This window comes from Fundulus heteroclitus, chromosome 20 (genome assembly GCF_011125445.2).
Source record: "Fundulus heteroclitus isolate FHET01 chromosome 20, MU-UCD_Fhet_4.1, whole genome shotgun sequence".
NCBI classification, from domain to species: domain Eukaryota; kingdom Metazoa; phylum Chordata; class Actinopteri; order Cyprinodontiformes; family Fundulidae; genus Fundulus; species Fundulus heteroclitus.
In genome coordinates this window covers 6228993-6246118 of record NC_046380.1, presented here as the reverse complement: position 1 = coordinate 6246118, position 17126 = coordinate 6228993, and the positions used below count along the sequence as shown (strand labels likewise).

At 37.8% G+C, this 17126-nt stretch overlaps 1 protein-coding gene across 1 annotated transcript in view; it reads right to left on the bottom strand.

Annotated features, from left to right (window-relative positions):
- Positions 1-270: 270 nt before the first annotated feature.
- The window catches only part of ptprt (protein tyrosine phosphatase receptor type T), a gene marked incomplete in the record, with an annotated part of 394538 nt that continues 377682 nt past the window's right edge, over positions 271-17126 (bottom strand). Inside the window, 3 exon segments of the mRNA XM_036124734.1 lie at positions 271-3619; positions 5520-5655; positions 16440-16603. Of these exon segments, the coding sequence (XP_035980627.1) occupies positions 3566-3619; positions 5520-5655; positions 16440-16603 (354 nt within the window).

The window sequence follows — 17126 nt, the reverse complement described above, 5'->3', positions numbered from 1 at the left end:
CTTGTGATTACTCAGAAAATGTAGTTTTGATGGATTCCATGTAACCACAGACCTGTAATAATGATCATTTTATTGAGGGTTAAAACTGGCCACATGGAATGGAATTAAAGTGATTGAATGCATAATTTAAAGCTATACTCTGATTTAAAGTATATGGTACTTATTTGTATTTAATGCTAAAATGGGTAAACCATGTTTCCACATCAATTAGAAAAATATTTCTGTTATGAAACTGTAAATGAAAAAAAAAAAAAAAAAAACGAGTCAAGATTCATTTCAATGTTTTGGTCCCTTTATTTACTGTTAACCACATTTCAAACAACTAAACAACCGATGAAAATGGCCTTGCCAGATCTAAACAGCACTTTGCTTGACAAATAATCATCAGAGTAAGAATTTTACAAAAGAAATGTACAAATTCAGGACAAAACTGCACAATGAATGGATCAGAAATCAAATATAGTACAGGTTAAAAGCCATGAACCAAGCACATAAAATGAAATCAGTAAAGCCTCTGTAAAAATGAAAGGAAATGAAGATTTCTGGCATTCAGTCTGTCTGCAGTATAGAACTGTCATGGTCTTTGTCTCAATAGGTCCATTATAAGTCCGACTGGACTCAGGTGGGGTAAAAAAAAAAAAAAACAGAACATGAAAACAGACTGAACAGTTTGTCATGTTCTTTTACACGTGCCAAGTTTTCTGCTTCTTCCAGTGATCATGGATACATTTTCCTTCATAAATCATTCTCAAATAAGAGACATTTGATTAACAAGGGAGTGAATCATGTGTTTGATGGCTCTAAAAAAAAAGACTTAAAGTTACGGTAAAAGGAGGGAAAGCTCTGTTTCAGTCTTTGTGTTTTACACTTCAGAATATTAGAAATAAAAAAGAATCTGGTCTAAACCCGGTTCCAAAAATATTTAAATGCACAAGTGTACGACAACACCCAACAAACTCCTCACAGTTATTTTAGCATTTGCAGTTCTCCTTGATGCACAGGGATCCCCATCCTGATGGTAGAATAAACCCCAAGTAGCAGCAACTTTCAGCAGTCTCAGTCTTGTGAAGAAATTTTGAGCCATTTTTTGTTGCACGTTTATGTTTTTCAGACATTTGTTTTTGTGAAAGGTTTCTAAAAAGGTACCATCACAGTATTTTAATGAAGTCAAAGTCTTGCAGCAACAAAAATCATGGTCCTTATAGTGACCCCATTTCAGCTGTCAGACAGATGAGCTTTCGTTTGACTCTAGAATACTTTGGTACATGGAGCTGGTAGTTAACATTCAAATCAATAACTACAGGGTGCAGATGTCCTGTGGGTTCCAAACAAGCCCAAATCATCATTGGTAGGAAGCGTTTGTTTTTTTAATAATAATTTAATGGCAAACTTGAACGGTTGCCACATAGAGCAGCCTGGATCTTAGCTTTAGCTTGACGTGTGTCCTCCAGTGGTTTAGAAAAAAGAAACGTCCAGACTTACATGGCAGGTTGTTGGTGCATCTAACGAGGTCCAGGTTAAAGATGGTTTTGTGGTAATCCACATTCAGGTCAATGTTTTAAAAAAGGTTCACATCCACAGGAGACTTTCAAAAGACTGTTTGGGGCCACGCCCAGGCCAGCTTCCACTTCCACAAACAGGCTCCACCACCTGTCCACTAAAGGAACAACCAACACCTGGCCACGCCCATACTCTCCAAAACAAATGTGATTAAATAACATGGAAATGCATCTAAAGTAATGAGTTTAAATGGGAAATCTGCTGCTTAATTTCTAATAATTTCACATGTGAAATTTAAAGGAGAACACAAATTACAAATAAATTGGAGATGAGCTCTTGGGTTGTTCCTAATGTCTCTGACCAGTGCACAGCAGACCTCAGGGTAGTGAACCCATTTTGCTTCATTCTTGTGGAATAAATTATGATCATTTGGTGACTATTACATATTTGTGTGTATGTTTCAATGATCTTAGAACCTGGAACAGACACGATAATTTTTTTTATGTCTGGTTTGTGAAATCTTAGAACAGAAACAGGGTGTACTTTCACTCTCCCATGACTAAGTGGGAGGTAGCAGATGAGGCCAGCTGAAAAATTATCATTAGGTCCACCACCTCCCCATGTGGGCTCTCTGACACTGCAGGCTAAAATACCTCTCTGCCCGTCTGATCATTTTTAAACCTGCTCTCCTCAGATGTCTCAGTGATTGTTCACAGAGGAAAAATAAATCTGAACAATATTTTTCATAATTTTAACGATTTAAAACACAAGCAAACAGTCAAAAATGAAACCTTAGGGCATGGCTTAGTAGTTGGATGGAAATCAAGGACACTTAACAGAGTAAATTGATTTCTGATCAAACCTGGTGAGGACGTACCTCAACAAACGGATCATATCCATCTCTCATTGCAAAAATAGTGGGAAAAGGGTTAACCTTTTCCATATTTACACCTTTCCACACCCTAATATTGCCCAGCCAAGCTCATAGGACCACACATGCAAAAACACATCACTGAAAGAGTTGGATGGAGACATGGTTTGGATTTCAATGTTCTTTAAAAAAAAAAAAGATACTATCTTAGTTTTTTACCGAAAATAACAATCTAACATCCTGGGTTCTGTCCCAGGAGCTGCTCAGAATGTTGGGACCAGCGGCCAGAAAAGCAAAATGCAAAATACAAAAATCTTTCTTTTTTTCACACAACATGTACAGGTGTACACTTTGCTGCAAGAAAATGCACCAAATTATAAATTATTGAAAATGACAAACAGCTTCTGGAGCTGCAGTGTTTGGAAATAATCCTGTTCTGGTGTTTGTTTGTTTGACTGTGGTTGTCTTGTCTTATTTACAGAAACAGAGGATGCACACTGGAAGACTCACTTTTCATCATTTCCCAGCTCCAGACAGAGAAAGGTGTCAGAGTTACTTTGGCCTTCAAAGGTAGGACGGTTTTATCCACGTTCTCCTGCTCTTCTGATCTGGACTGGCAATTCTTTGAGATTTGCAACTTTATTTTTGTTGCATTTCTAACAGTTTGTCTCGGTCAAAGTACAAATATCCTATAGAAAATTCCTAGTAGGTTTAGCTTCGGTGCAGTTTGAAGATTATATTTGTTCAAACCTGTTTTTAGTTGTGTAAAATCTTCCAGTGTGCTTCGAGCCTTCAGAGGGAGACAACATTCAAGGCGTAGAATATATCTAAAAAGGAAATACTGTACATTAGTCACATCACAGCCTGGCAGAGAAGAGAGAGGAAACAAAGCAAAAAAAAATTGGCTTTTTTTTTAAACATCTTATTAACTTCTTTTGGACATAATTTCTCTTTTTACAAGCATGTAAAGTTCAATGTCTCGCTGAAGCAAACGCACACACAAAACTATGTGTGCATGGTTATTTTTTTTCTCCGTCCTCTGTACAGGTCACAGGCCCACCAAACGATGCACACAGACACTCTTAGGTTGAGTTCAGCTCAACATGAAGCCATTTTTGCACTTTGTGTGTCTCAGTGTTGCTCTGAGAAAGACAGGCAGCGTCAGCAGCAAAGACTCGTTGGCCCTCCGTCACATCAGAAGGAGTTCAGAGCCTCTAGAGCCACTTCGTAGCAGAACTTGTACTGTTCCTGAGAGAGAGAAGAGCCAAACAGGAATCTGTCATTACTTTGATTCAATACGGATATTTAAAAACTAAATATCAATAGCTTTAACCTACAGAAATCCAGTAATTACTTATCTGATCTAGTTTTATGTAATTCAGCCAATGCAAAATAATATTCTCCTCTACAACAAACTCTAAAATATTGAATTCCCTTGTAAAAAGCTGTATATTAAATTAATATTTTACTACAAAACCATGTTATCACATTACAATGTTAACAAAAACTAAATTTGGGTAGGTTTGTTCAGTTGATGAAAGATTTATTTATTTTTGGCACAATTGGTACCCCTGCTGTTAATATTTGTACAACTTCCTTTTGCCAGCAGGGCAGAAGCTGATGGTCTAAAGAGCCATCTCCTTTAATAGGGCTCAGGGTGATCAAAGAAACATTAAAATCACAGAATTTAGCACTAGATCAAATTCATTTTTTATTACCCATACCAAAATGCTAAACAGTGCCGTGACAACAGCTTAAAAAAATGATGGAAACTGGGCAGATGAATTGATGAGAGCTACTGTCCACATGTTGAACCAGAGTAGCTTGTGGCAGAACAATGAAGCTAGCTGAGCCAAAGATTAAAAGTCATCTTAATTCTACCAACATGTTTTTTCTGACTGGAGATATTTATTATTATTATTATTATTATTATTATTATTATTATTATTATTATTATTATTATTATTATTATTATTATTATTATTATTATTATTATCCCCACCGCACATCTCTGTTCTTCTTCATCCCTACTCGCCCTCTCGGCCCCTCAGGTCATCTGAACTCCATCTCCTGGAGGTACCGAGGTCTAAGAGGAAGTTCAGGGGGGGCGGGGCCTTTTCTATTGTTGGTCCTCAATTGTGGAATAACCTGCTTCTGCACATAAGAGAGGCTCCTTCACTGCCACCTTTTTTTCAATTGAATTGAATTCAATTTTATTTATATAGCGCCAATTCATGATACATGTCATCTCAAGGCACTTTCCAAAGTTCAATCAGATTATACAGATTGGTAAAAAAAAATGCCCTATCTAAACATTCGCCTTAAATCCCACTATTATTCTTTGACTTTTACCACTAGTGAGACTTAGTTTTCATTTTCAATTGGTTTTATTGTTTCTTTTAAGCGTTTTCATGCATTGTCTTTTTATCTTAGGTTTTTAATGGATGTATTTTAGCTTGTAGCAATGTATAGCACTTTGTTTCAGCTGTTGGCTGTTTTTAAGCGCCTTATAAATAAAGAGGGTATGGCATGGTATTTCGGTGCGGCTCAGACAGATTTCTGACTTGAAAGTCAGTTACTGTGTTTTTAAAAGGATATAGATGAGCAAACTCTAACCCAGTCATATCTTGTATTCTCAAACCTTGACCAGTCAGATGCTCTTATTCATAAACTCGCGACCTCTTACAAAGCATCGAAAAGTAGCTTTTTTATAAGTCAGAAAATGCTTGGGTATTAAAGCTCTTAAAACTGCCATCAGCCATCCCGACTGCATAGCTCTGCTCTGATTCTTTGTCAATGTTCATTTTCCTGTGGCGACCTATTGCTCCCTCTTTTCTTAACATTTTACCTTGAAGTTGCTGCGTTGGTAAGTTTCACTTGACTTCTTTTAGTTTTTTTTAGGTGCTCTGACTAAAAACATTTGGTGGAAATGTAGAAATTAATTTGATCAATCAAATGTGCAATGTCGCTTTGCTATGACTCAACCTTTGGACTGAACAAATATCTGGGGTCACAATCATTTACACCCAACATTTTTAATCTGTCTCAATCAGCAATTAGCTTCAAATGTGATGTGATTGTTTGTAAAACTCTAGTTAAGTATTTAAAGTTGTTTCAATTATCTGTCCAGATGCTAACTGATCCTCACCATCGTCTCCACCATGTTTGTCTTGTTGTTCCTCAGTGTCTTGACGGTGTGGAAAACATCCACAATGTTCTGCTGCTGGATCATCTCGTTGATGCTACAGATGGCACAAAACGTTCCAGAACGGCCCCCACCAGTTCTGCAGAGGAGAAGGAACCAGGAAATAAGATTAAACACAAGGTACTTCTCAGCTAAACCTATAAACAAAGCAGGGAAGCGGTGGTTATTCTGGAAGTCCTCCAATGTTTAAAATAGAAACAGTTGTGGAAAACACAAAAGACTGAACAATTAAATCAAGGACCTTTTTATAGAACTTTTGGTTATCACTTAAATGTTTTTATCTCAACTGAAAGATCTCAGAAAAAAAAATGATTTTCATTGAATAAAGCAGGCTAGCTATAAAATTCAAAGATTCCCTTGACCTTATCCCTATTTAGAATGTTTGGACTATGGTTAAAAGCGAATACGGCAAAGATCAGTAGGAATGTATGTAAATCTTTGAGCTAATTCATGTAAATCAGACCCTGTGGCTGCTAGAGATGTAATGATCCTGCTGGTCTGAACCTGTCTGCAATGACGGCGATGTCACTCTCTACTTCCTGCTGCTCACCTGCAATCAAGGCTGAGCGTTTACACCTGTGACAGCTCTGATTACACGGTTGCACCTGGGAGGAGCACACTATATAGTCCTGGCTATCCCAGCGTGTAAGCGCCAGATCCCTGAAATCCTTTGTGTGAATAGACCATCCAGCATTCCCTGTTGGCCTGCCTGTTGTGACCAGTTTTCATCTGTGGATTTCTGCCTGATTGCCTTGCCCTTGTCGGACTCTCCAGTTGGCTTCTGTTTCTGGACACCGATCCGTGATCGGTCTCTCGACCTCGCCGCCCTGCCTGTGCCCTTACCTGATTGTTTGTGTGTGTGTGTTGTGTTGCTGTCCATTCCCGATCCCATCTACATCAGCATATTAACAAATATGTTAGAGCAACCTTGGTGTCTGACTGAATTATCAGGTTTCCCGCTTCTGTTTCATTACCTGAAAAGATCCAGGAATAATTTCCACATGTACATTAAATTGTTGCTTATTAACAACATTGAGTTGCATCATAATTCTGCTTTGAAAACAAACGATCCATTAAAATTACAAAGTCAACAACGTTCATGCCGTTTGTGTTTTCTGTTTCTCATTATTTAAGGTCAGGTGCAGTTGCTGCTTCCTGCCAGCTGGCTCCGCTATGGGATCTGATGCAGACCTTCCCCTGGGTTATTTCCTGTATTTCCTCCTGCATCACTTCCTGTTATAATTGTCCTGTTCTCCCGATTGGATACTCACCTTGATTGCTTCACCAATTCTGAAAGAGACATCCTTATTTAAACTGGCACTACTTTACAAACGGGGCAGTTTTGTGGCAGAGCTTGCATTATACATGGCCTTTTTTGTTATGGTCTTTGTGCCAGGTCGTAACAATTGAGGGCTTGTCTGGGATTTTTGTAAAGATGGAAAGTGTGTCAATTGAGTCTCATTGGCTCACTGTCTTGAGATTAGGAATATTTAATTAGCATATGTTTTTGGTGCATGCTGATTAGGGGACAAAATTCCACAGAGTTCTGTTGGTCAAGGTAACCACTTAAAGTGCTGGTTGTGTGCAAACTGTTGATCAGCGGTTATTGTGGGACGACACCATGTGTTTGTTTTGTTCTGGTAATTAAGTATAACGGGATTCCCTGTTAGGCTGCAAGACACTTTCTCTTTTGGTTGTGTCCGTTTGTTATTTTGAATGCATGTTAACTTCTGACTACAACACTGTGCATGGATTTGCATAGAAGAAAATCCACACTTTTCAGAAAATTATTTTTTTATTTACCAACGTACTGCAGTGGTCACAGATGGACCAATGTAGCTTGGGCAGATTCTGGAGAGACGTAACCCTTCTACATAAATATAATTTTGGATCTGAATTTTTTTATTTTATTTTATTTATTTTTTTTGCGTGAAAAGGGACACTAATAAATTTAGGATTTGATACGACCAAAAAGCTAAATCATCATGCATTAAAAGACTAGATGAATTACTGAGTGCATATGACACTGTTTAGTCAGAGCTTATTACAAAGGTGTCCCAGCATTAAAAAAAACAGGAGCTCATTTGATGAGTGACATTGCTTTAATAAGCTGTGCCATAATCAGATGATGTACCTATATTGTCAGGCTATAAAGCACATAAAACAAACACACAGCATGTCTGGGGGATGCGCCTATGTGCCCTAAGCAGCAGCAGTCAGTCTACCTGCCCCCGAACCGTCTTCGCTGCTTCGAGACCAGATTTAAGTTACAAAGGTACTTCTAATGCACTTCTTCCCCTACTTGAGGTTGGTTATTGTTTTATTTATTTTTATTGTCTTGCTTGGGTTAAAAAATAACATGATGGCAAAGGAGAGAAAATAAAACACATTCTCCATCACTGCTGTCATCCATATCCTAGGGCTAAAATACATTAATGCGATGAACCTAATTACTGAAGAACAAGCAGCAGGAAAGCTGATATGATTTAAAACAGGTCATGGCTCGAGTGGCTGGTGGGGTCAAGGCAACTGAATAACTTTAATAGTAAAATGGGAAATGTATGAGAAAAGTCCGGTAGTTTCTACCCGGCACAGCTAGAAATTGCAGCACTAAAGATCTAATTAAAGCCACAGAGAATTCCCTTTTTTTTAGGCAGTTCCTCATGTCTGAATTAGTTTTTATGCTGATAATTAGGACCCAGAAAAGAAAAGTTATGAACATTTTTGTTTCCTTGCTGTTGTTTTATGGTGTAATTGAGTCCACACTGTTGTTTTTGGATTACCTAAATGCTGCTCGGAAAAAAAGAATTACCAAAGGTCCTGACCAGAATCCTTTTCATTACTGATGGGGAAGAAACCTGTATGGCAAATAAACGGAACCAGTAAAAACGTATTGTGTAATAAATCTGGTTTTCTGTGAAAGGAATTACAAAAAAATCACAAGTTTGCATGCTTGATTAAAACTACCCAACACTTATTGTGCACTGACCGTTGACTTTTTCTGTAAATCTATGATATAGATTTAACTTTATACTGTATTACAATCTAAGATTGAGGTAGCAAACATCCAGTAGGTTTGTGAATAAATTTGTTTTAATATATAAAAATAAGATCAGACTAATTTAGATATACTCTTTGACAAACGTAAGCACCCTGATGTTACACTCTAATTTAGATTGAATTTTATCCACATGCAAACCTGATGTAAATAATAATGTAAAGGTTTCTATTTGCCAGGAGTCGGTGTATCTAACGCAGGCACCAGAACACCCAAGCATGGGTGTATCGAGCTGAAGTTGAGGAATCAGGTGTCGCTGAAATATCCAATCAGCTGCTCAAAGCTGTGATGACAGCAATTCTTTTAGATGAATTAAACAGCACCTAATTGAGTTTGATGATGTGTGCTTGTATTGTGCAACTGCCCTGAACCTGTCCATTATATGTGGCACACAGATGTCATGGTTGGAGTGAGTGGGAGTTAAACCAGCGAAGCACTTTTGGTGTTAGAGATTGCCATCAGTTCTTTGTCTCTACCACAGAAGGCAAAGCATCAATGCTGGGTAAAAGGAAATAATTGCTTTCTTCAGGCTCTGGAAGGGGGGGGGGGGGGGGGGGGTTCCAGGAGATCTATAACCAAACAACAATGTTGTCTGCACCATGTTTAAAACCCACGTGTCAGTTTCACATTTACTTTCAAACTAATTCTAAATTAAGTAAATATTAAATGGACGTAACAGAGGCAGTACATAGACATTTGGGTACGTAGTAGGTAAATTAGGTATGGTTGGGCAGACATCTGACCACTGCATGGCAGCAGAGAGGTATGTGTTTAATATGATTCAACAGGCATTGGTGCTATGCATATTTCACCTTGGTTGTGTGGTGGTCTGAGGTGAATTTCCAAAAGGTGTCCAAATGGTTAATTTAGGACCATCACAAATAAAAAAGAAGCATCACCATTAGCTGTAAATAATAACTGCTCCTCTTCATGCAGTTTGTGTTTTTTCCAAACAGCAATGTTTAGCAGTAGTTCCATCTGGACTAATGAGCTGCTTGTAATGATGTCCTGTAGTCCGTACTCTGGATGTCAAAGCTTCTTATAAATCCAGTCATTTTCATGCCTATTGCATGCAAATAGGATCAACTTCTAAAAAAATCATTACTTATTTTTCTTTTCTTGGTTATTTCCTCTTCCCTCTCACTGGGCAAAGTGAGAGGGAATGAGTATAGATGGTCTTCCATGTCAACAGAAAATGGCAAATAGAAAGATCCACGGTCGTCTTTGCTTGTTTATACTCCTCCTCCACTGACAGCACGTCTTCTTTTAGAAGACAGAACGGGGGAAACGCGTATGGCTGACAAGTTTGTCCCCTTTTGGCTTCTGAAATTAGAAATGATGACGCAACATGGCGCCTCCCATTGGGTGCACTGACACCTATTTATTTATAAACGACAAATTCTAAGTTATGAGAATGCTTTAATTTTTAATGTGTGGTTATGCCAGAATATGTATTTATAAAAGCAATACTTGGTTTTGTTTCTAATCAAAAGCAAAATTAGTTACAAACTGTCCCTTTGAGTAAACGTGAAACTAGAGCCAAATGCCATCAACTGTTGTTTTATAAGGGGAATGAAAATGAATCACTTACAATATTTAAGCCGCTGTAGATTTATCCTTAATGTTATGGATGTTGACGCATTGAACCTTTTTAACTAATTTAAAATCTGACATTCTGAGTACTCCTCTCACATTTTACAAATGCAGTTTTAGAAAAACAATTGCGCCTGTCTGATTGTTTCACTGATCTTTAAATGGAGGATGGTGACCAGATAAGCATGTCTGCTTTGGGGAATCTTTTGATAATTTATCTTTAAATTAGGTTTCCTTTCAACTGCTTTCTAAATACTCTACAGCTTCTGTTTTACTTCCTCATTTGTTCTGCTCAGGTGGACGTTTTATGGAGCTCAGCAGCGTTTGTGGATTTGACGGTGTGTAATCAGCCTGTTACCAACAGTGTTATAAATTTCAAAAGTGGACACTGAAGAATTGTTTACTGCATGAGCTGTCACACAACATCCTCCTAACAGCAAAGATAAATGATCTGTGTAATTTGTTGCAGTATTGGCTCAGAAGATTGGGATTTTTTTCTTTTTTAAAGCTCTGCATAAGGATCACAATACTATTAAATGAATCATAACCAAGCTTGTAAAACGCAATTCTGAACGATATTAATGTGATAGTTCAGTTTTGCTTAGTTTTTTTCTTTTTTCTGGGGGTAGTAATGTAAAGTAGTTATTAGTAGTCAGTAGTATAGAGACTTTTTACCACAATGAGTTTGTTAAAAAAGAGAATTTCATACAAAAGAATATCTGTAGTTGGGTTTTAACACAAAACTACTTGTGCTGAGTGTGATTGTTGCGTCAGTCCACCTCATTTAAACTTGGAGGCTTGCAAGACCAAAATAAACTTTTTGATTAGGCCCCTTTTATGGTGAAGCTTTTATTTAATTGGCTATTTGGAAAATGAACAAATATTCTTAAAATTCCTGAAAAGAAATAGGGGTTTACTGTCTAATAATTCCAAAAAATATTAGGGGCATTGTAGATCAAACTAATCAAAGAAGTAGATTTTTGCCAAAATGTTTAGAATAATTTCACATATATGAAAAAAAACGTATTCTCTGATATTCTTAGATATTCTCTGGTGTCAAAAAGTTGTATGTTTTCTGAGATTGTAAAGCCGGACATTTGCAACCAAAATAATATCGGTAGTTGAAAAGGTACATTTATGAGAGTTGCAACTGGCTATTTTTGGGGGTGTAAGTGGATGATCCAGCTTGTTTTCCTGTATTAGAGTCACATTCCCTGGGTGAAGACTTTGGCATGAACACCTTGAACAAGTTCCGGAATACACGCCTGAGACTGTGAGGAAAAAGCTGCATCATGGCCACATGGAGTCTGCACCCCAGAGATCTAATTCTGTGAGAGAAAAAGAGCCCTGATGAATCTCCTAAATTTACCACTTAAACCTTTGTGGACTTGTGGCATATTTTGTAAATGTCTGATTTTGTGATGTTTTTTCCAGATACATTTAAGAATCTCTTCTAATAAACATGGAAAAGTTATTTTGGGGGAAATGTACTCTTCCACGACCACATACCTTTTCTTATTGGATAGCCCTAATTCTCCTTCAACAATTAATGTATTTGCTAACAATATTATTAAATTAATAGGTAACTTAAAGGAGCTATAAGTAAGATATTTACTGTAAAATCAACCTAAATCATTCTCACTCATCACCTGGGATGGAAGTAACATTGCCTATAAACAATCAGTCCTCTCCATCAACAATGTCTTAGTCACGTTTTTCTCCTTTTAAACCAAGAGGTACGGTCCAGAACTGCTTCGGTTCAGAGTGTAGCCTGTGTTTACTTCCAGGCTCCTGAGTCATTAATACCAAAACAGAGCGCAGCATTTGGTATTTCATCTTGCCAAAAGAGCAGCATCCTGCTAACAATGGAAGGCAGTCAGAGAAGCAGACCAGAAAGAGAACAGAATACAACAAATTTCACTTATTCCGTGTAAGTAAAAATTCACAACAGCAACAGCCCGTTTAAAAACGGGATATTAGATTGTTGTGATTGGTACACTGCTGTACCAATTTGAGCCAGCAGGTGTTCGTATTACTTATAGCTCCTTAAAGTTTGAAGATGCTCTGTTAGGGGCCAAAGTCCAGCTTTTAGAACTCCAGCTGCATGAAATGTATTAACTTATAACCTCTTCACAGAGCCCCATTCCTAAATTATTATACCTTTAAATTATTGGTGGGCAGGTCCAGCCCCAAGGGCCAACACACTGCAAGATGCATCCCTGTTTAAACACTGGTTATGAAAAAACAAAAGCCTGAGTTCTTTTAAATCAAGATTAAAAACACATTTGTTTAAAATTGCCTTCAACTGTCCTAGTTAACTGAATCACCACTTTTTTGTTCTATTTTCTATCTATATTTTATTCCTACTTGCTTTTATTCTGTTTTATTTTGCTATATTTTAATCATGTAAAGCACTTTGCATTGTCTTTGTACTGAATTGTGCTATATAAATAAATTTGCCTTGCCTTGCCAAAAGTTTGTTTTGGCCATGGTTAAATGTTACTGAAAACATGTTATTGTATATATAACCAAAAGACAGAACTTTGAAAATGATGAATAATTCTGTCGCTACATTAAAGCACCATTTAAAGGCCAGGCTGGTTTAATTTGTAAATTCTTAGAAACAATGGACAATTTTAATTTTAATCATGACCGTTTGGAGAAGGGTCAGACCTAAAACAACCAGTGCGACAGCCCCTGGGGCCAGAATTACACCCCCGCCCCCCTCCCTTACGACACAGTAGACAAGGAATGCATGAACTCAAAATAAATGTTCAAGTCAGGTATTTTTATCTCAGGAATAACATAATGATAATAATAAGTTTGCTTTCCAAGTTATCTTTAAGGCAGTCCATCTGAAAATATTAATCAGTTGGGATGAGAAATCTATGATTGGTGTACTTTTGTCCAAATAAATTATATATTTTTTGTTTTGCTGATATTTTTTACTTTTACTACTAACAGTGAAACATTAGGATCATTTTCCCTTTAACAACAGCCTGATGAGCCTCTGCTCAACGGCTTTAAAATAAAGTAAAAATCTCCTTTTCTGACACAACTCAGGTTTATATTTTTGCAGAAATTTCTTAAAATCTAGCACTAGGGGAGCTTAGCTGTGTGGTGCAGGTGCGCCATAAACAGAGGCTATTAGTCTTCAGCCATTCAATGTCCGATTCCTGACCTTGTGACCTGGGCTGGATTTGGGAGGATGTTGGCCCCTGGGCTTGAGCTAATTTATGAGGCCTATTCATAATCATGGTTATGTACAGGTATGTACAGTAGTTGCAGGTTAACGTACCAATACCATTTACATGTCTATTACAGTGTTTGTCACATACCTAAATTATTTTGACGTGTCTAGAAAAAAACAAAACAAAAAATACACTTTAGGTTTCCAAAATAGAATATGTTGTCTGCACCACACATTTCAGGAATGGCTGTTGTTGCACGGACTTCAAGACAAGGTGCTTATCTGCCAATCAGATAGAAGATGGACATAAACACAGTGTTCTCAGAAAAGAGAGACCAGGCAACAATGCAGTCATCAAAGTTTAAAAGAAATAATGTAATCAACACTTCCAAACCTTTCACTAAGGGGCCAAAGGTTTATCATAGCGATAGGACCTACATTCTTTAATGATTTTTGACTGTTTCCACAGTTAATATGCGCTGCCTGTGTGGCATCTGCATGTGCAGCCCGTCTATTGCTACAAAGGGACGTCAAGGTTTCAATGTGCTTGTTCGCATTAGAGCAGCTGTCACTACCACCTTGCTGTTGATTTGGAGCAGATGTTGAATAAGTTTTACACAACCTGGAAAAAAAATCAGCTGTCTAAAAATAGCAGTTTAACACTAATGAGTGTTGATTTTCCTTATATGGGCTTGTAACCCTTTATATGCTCCAGACACGAAAGCATAACATTGTTTCCAGCTATTTGTAATGTCAATCGTCATCTCTTCCAAAACATTGAGTATAAATTCACGTAAAGCTTCCCCTGCAGGATTTTCAGTTGGTAGAAACTTCAGAAACTCAGAACTCCCTGAAAGTGCCCTTCAGACAGATACCTTAGGACAAATGTAAGCTGATCGCCGTGTGCAACATCTGAGGTGGAGTCAACAGTGAATTATTTTTTACCATATTTACCAGTTTCAGATACAACAGCTGAATAAAGTCCACATGTTAGAAAGATATGAAGGTGTCCTTGCACCTGCATTTCCAATAACTCCTATGTGAGACTTCAGAAAGAGATCAAGCTCGTTAATTAACTCCAGAACACCAAGGTAATTTTCATTATTGGTTCCTTCCAATAAAAATCACCGGAGCCTCTAACAGCCAGTCTTCTGTCTGCCAAAAACCTAACTGAAAACTTTCCTCAAACGTCAGTCCAGTATGCACACTCATTGTATTTTTACTGCAGTGCTGTGTCTATCCTTCCACTGGCTGTTGCAAGTAAGTGTGAGCATTGCTTTTCTGTGATTTTCGCTGTTTTTGTGTTGCCTGTGTTCTGTGGCATGTTTCCAGTCACAGTGACCTGTTTCAAAGCATAACTGACTTTTAGCATCACTGAAATTAATGACATGCAAAGCAGAGACACAGCTTCAGTATATGGAGTTTTTCCCCCGTTTATTCTGCTTGCATCCTATTTTAGCTGTAGTTCAGAAAGGTCAGATCAGAGACCTTAAGTTGTAGCTTTAAGCATTTTGTCAATGTATGAATAGAAACAACTAAGCTTTGAATTGTTGGTGGTGAAACTTGTTCCAGTGCAACTAAAGAAGTCTAGTCAAGGATTTACTCATCTTAATGTGATGTTTTTTTTTTCTTTTGGTAATATATGAATAGACACAATTAAGCTTTAAAATGTTAATGATGAAGCTCGTTCCAGTGAAAAAAAATAAACAAAATAAGTTATTCTAGTTGTAGCTTTAGAAAGGTTGGACAAAATTACTTTAGATCAGAAACCACCAAGGAGTTACTTACTATATTTCTTATTATGAATAGAAACTATTAACTACTGTGGTTTTATACTGGCTGTGTGTTTGTTAATGTATGAAAGAAGTCTAGTCTCAAAGATTGACTTAGCTTATTACTTTGTTACTGTAGTGTTTTTCTTTTTCTATGTAATATTTCCCTCTGTAATGTTCATGTACAAGACTTAGAATTGTCTTGTTACTGAAAATTGCTAGATACATAAACTTGCCTTGCCTTGGCTGGAGTGTCAAGCACCCACCGTCTTGGGATGTACTGACCATGTCCGAGCTTGTGTTTTAAGTGCGATCTGAACCATATCTGTTGCAGCTGTTTGTACACTTGTACCAACGCTTTAAAACTAAAATCATTGGTTTGACAGCTCTCTAGTCCTTGCCTACCCTGGAAGGCCTGCACGTACACAACAGTTTCCCCCCAATGTTCAGGATCAGTACTGTGGAGAGTCATAGTTGCAGCGACAGAATAAGATCACACCACAGTTTCCTGTTAGGGCAACATTGCTGCACCGATGTTAGCAAGGCTGAATCATTGAGAAGACGAGAGGTGCAATGGTTCTGTTCAAACTCCACCAAGTGGTTTAAAATAACTGTCATAGTAGGCATCTTCCTGATCGCCTTTGATGCATTCTTCATCTTCCGTTCCTGTGCTCCAATTATTCATTTCCTTTGTCCACCATTATGAGAATAAATAGAATCCCTGATGCTCCTCCCCCTGACGTAACATGTAAGATGTGTCAAACTTGGACAATTAGTTATCAAGCAATTATGACAGATGGGCAAAACACCTCCCAATGGCACAGTCAAAATCCTGTCTAGTGATTTTATGTTAGGCATTCTCACACCAGTCCTTTACAAAAATAGTATTTGAGGTCCTCAAAGTGTGGGGGTCCTGGTCTAGTGCTGGTAAGCCTTTGCTAAAGTTAGGGCTTGCTTGTGACCATTGCTGTATGTTTTCTCTCTCTGCCTTTTTCCTGTCTGGATACTATGAGTAAAGGCAAATAGTATCACAAAATCCTTAAAAAGAAAACTTTGTTACTAGCCCTATAGTTATTTCTTCTGTAAGGCGACCGAGCTATGTTGGTACAGACATAAAAAGTTAATTTGTCCTGTTTTAGAAAGCTTTAACGTTGAATCTGAACGATAATTATGGCCTTTAAGGTAAAAAAACTAAAGCTGAAGTCTCTCTTTCCTTAACGTTTTTCATTGTTACAATGCACTATACTCACAGGCAATGCACCACAGTCCTCCCGTCTCCTCCGTCGTACTGTTCCTGCCACTTGGCCAACCTCCTGACCAACTGGAGGATGGAGCGCTTAGAAAGAGGCGTGTCCCTGTAGGCGGGCCAGCCGATGAACTGAAAGTGCTGCACCAGGCGGTAACCATCCTGTGGCTGTGAAGAACGGAGTGGAAATAAAAGATTATCACGACACATTTCATCATGCAGGGTATTAAATCATCGCTACATGTGTGTCTTTTTGAGTTTAAAGTTATGGCATCTAAATTTACATTCATCATCCATGGGAAATACACATTTCTGTTTTAGAAAATAACAAAATACTAAGAGAGGCTAGATTGCTTGTTGCCACAGGCTAGTTGTCTTTATAAGTGTTTATATGGGAGAATATAATTTTAAGGCGTTGACATGCTTCCGTCCTTAAACTTGGTCTCATTTCTGAGCACATTTATTCTAAAGAAAATGGGATTTGATTCAATTCATGTTTTAATTTCATGGTGTGCTCCCAGTGATGTGACCTCAGGCATGTGGCACTTACCATCACTGTCAGACTAATTTAATGCTTTGTTTGCTGTACGTACAGCAGTACTTCAACGCATACTCTACGGTGGCAGCCATGGTAAATACACGGCTAAAATAAATAAAGGAATAGTCAGGTCTCAATTAGCAAAGCAGTCAT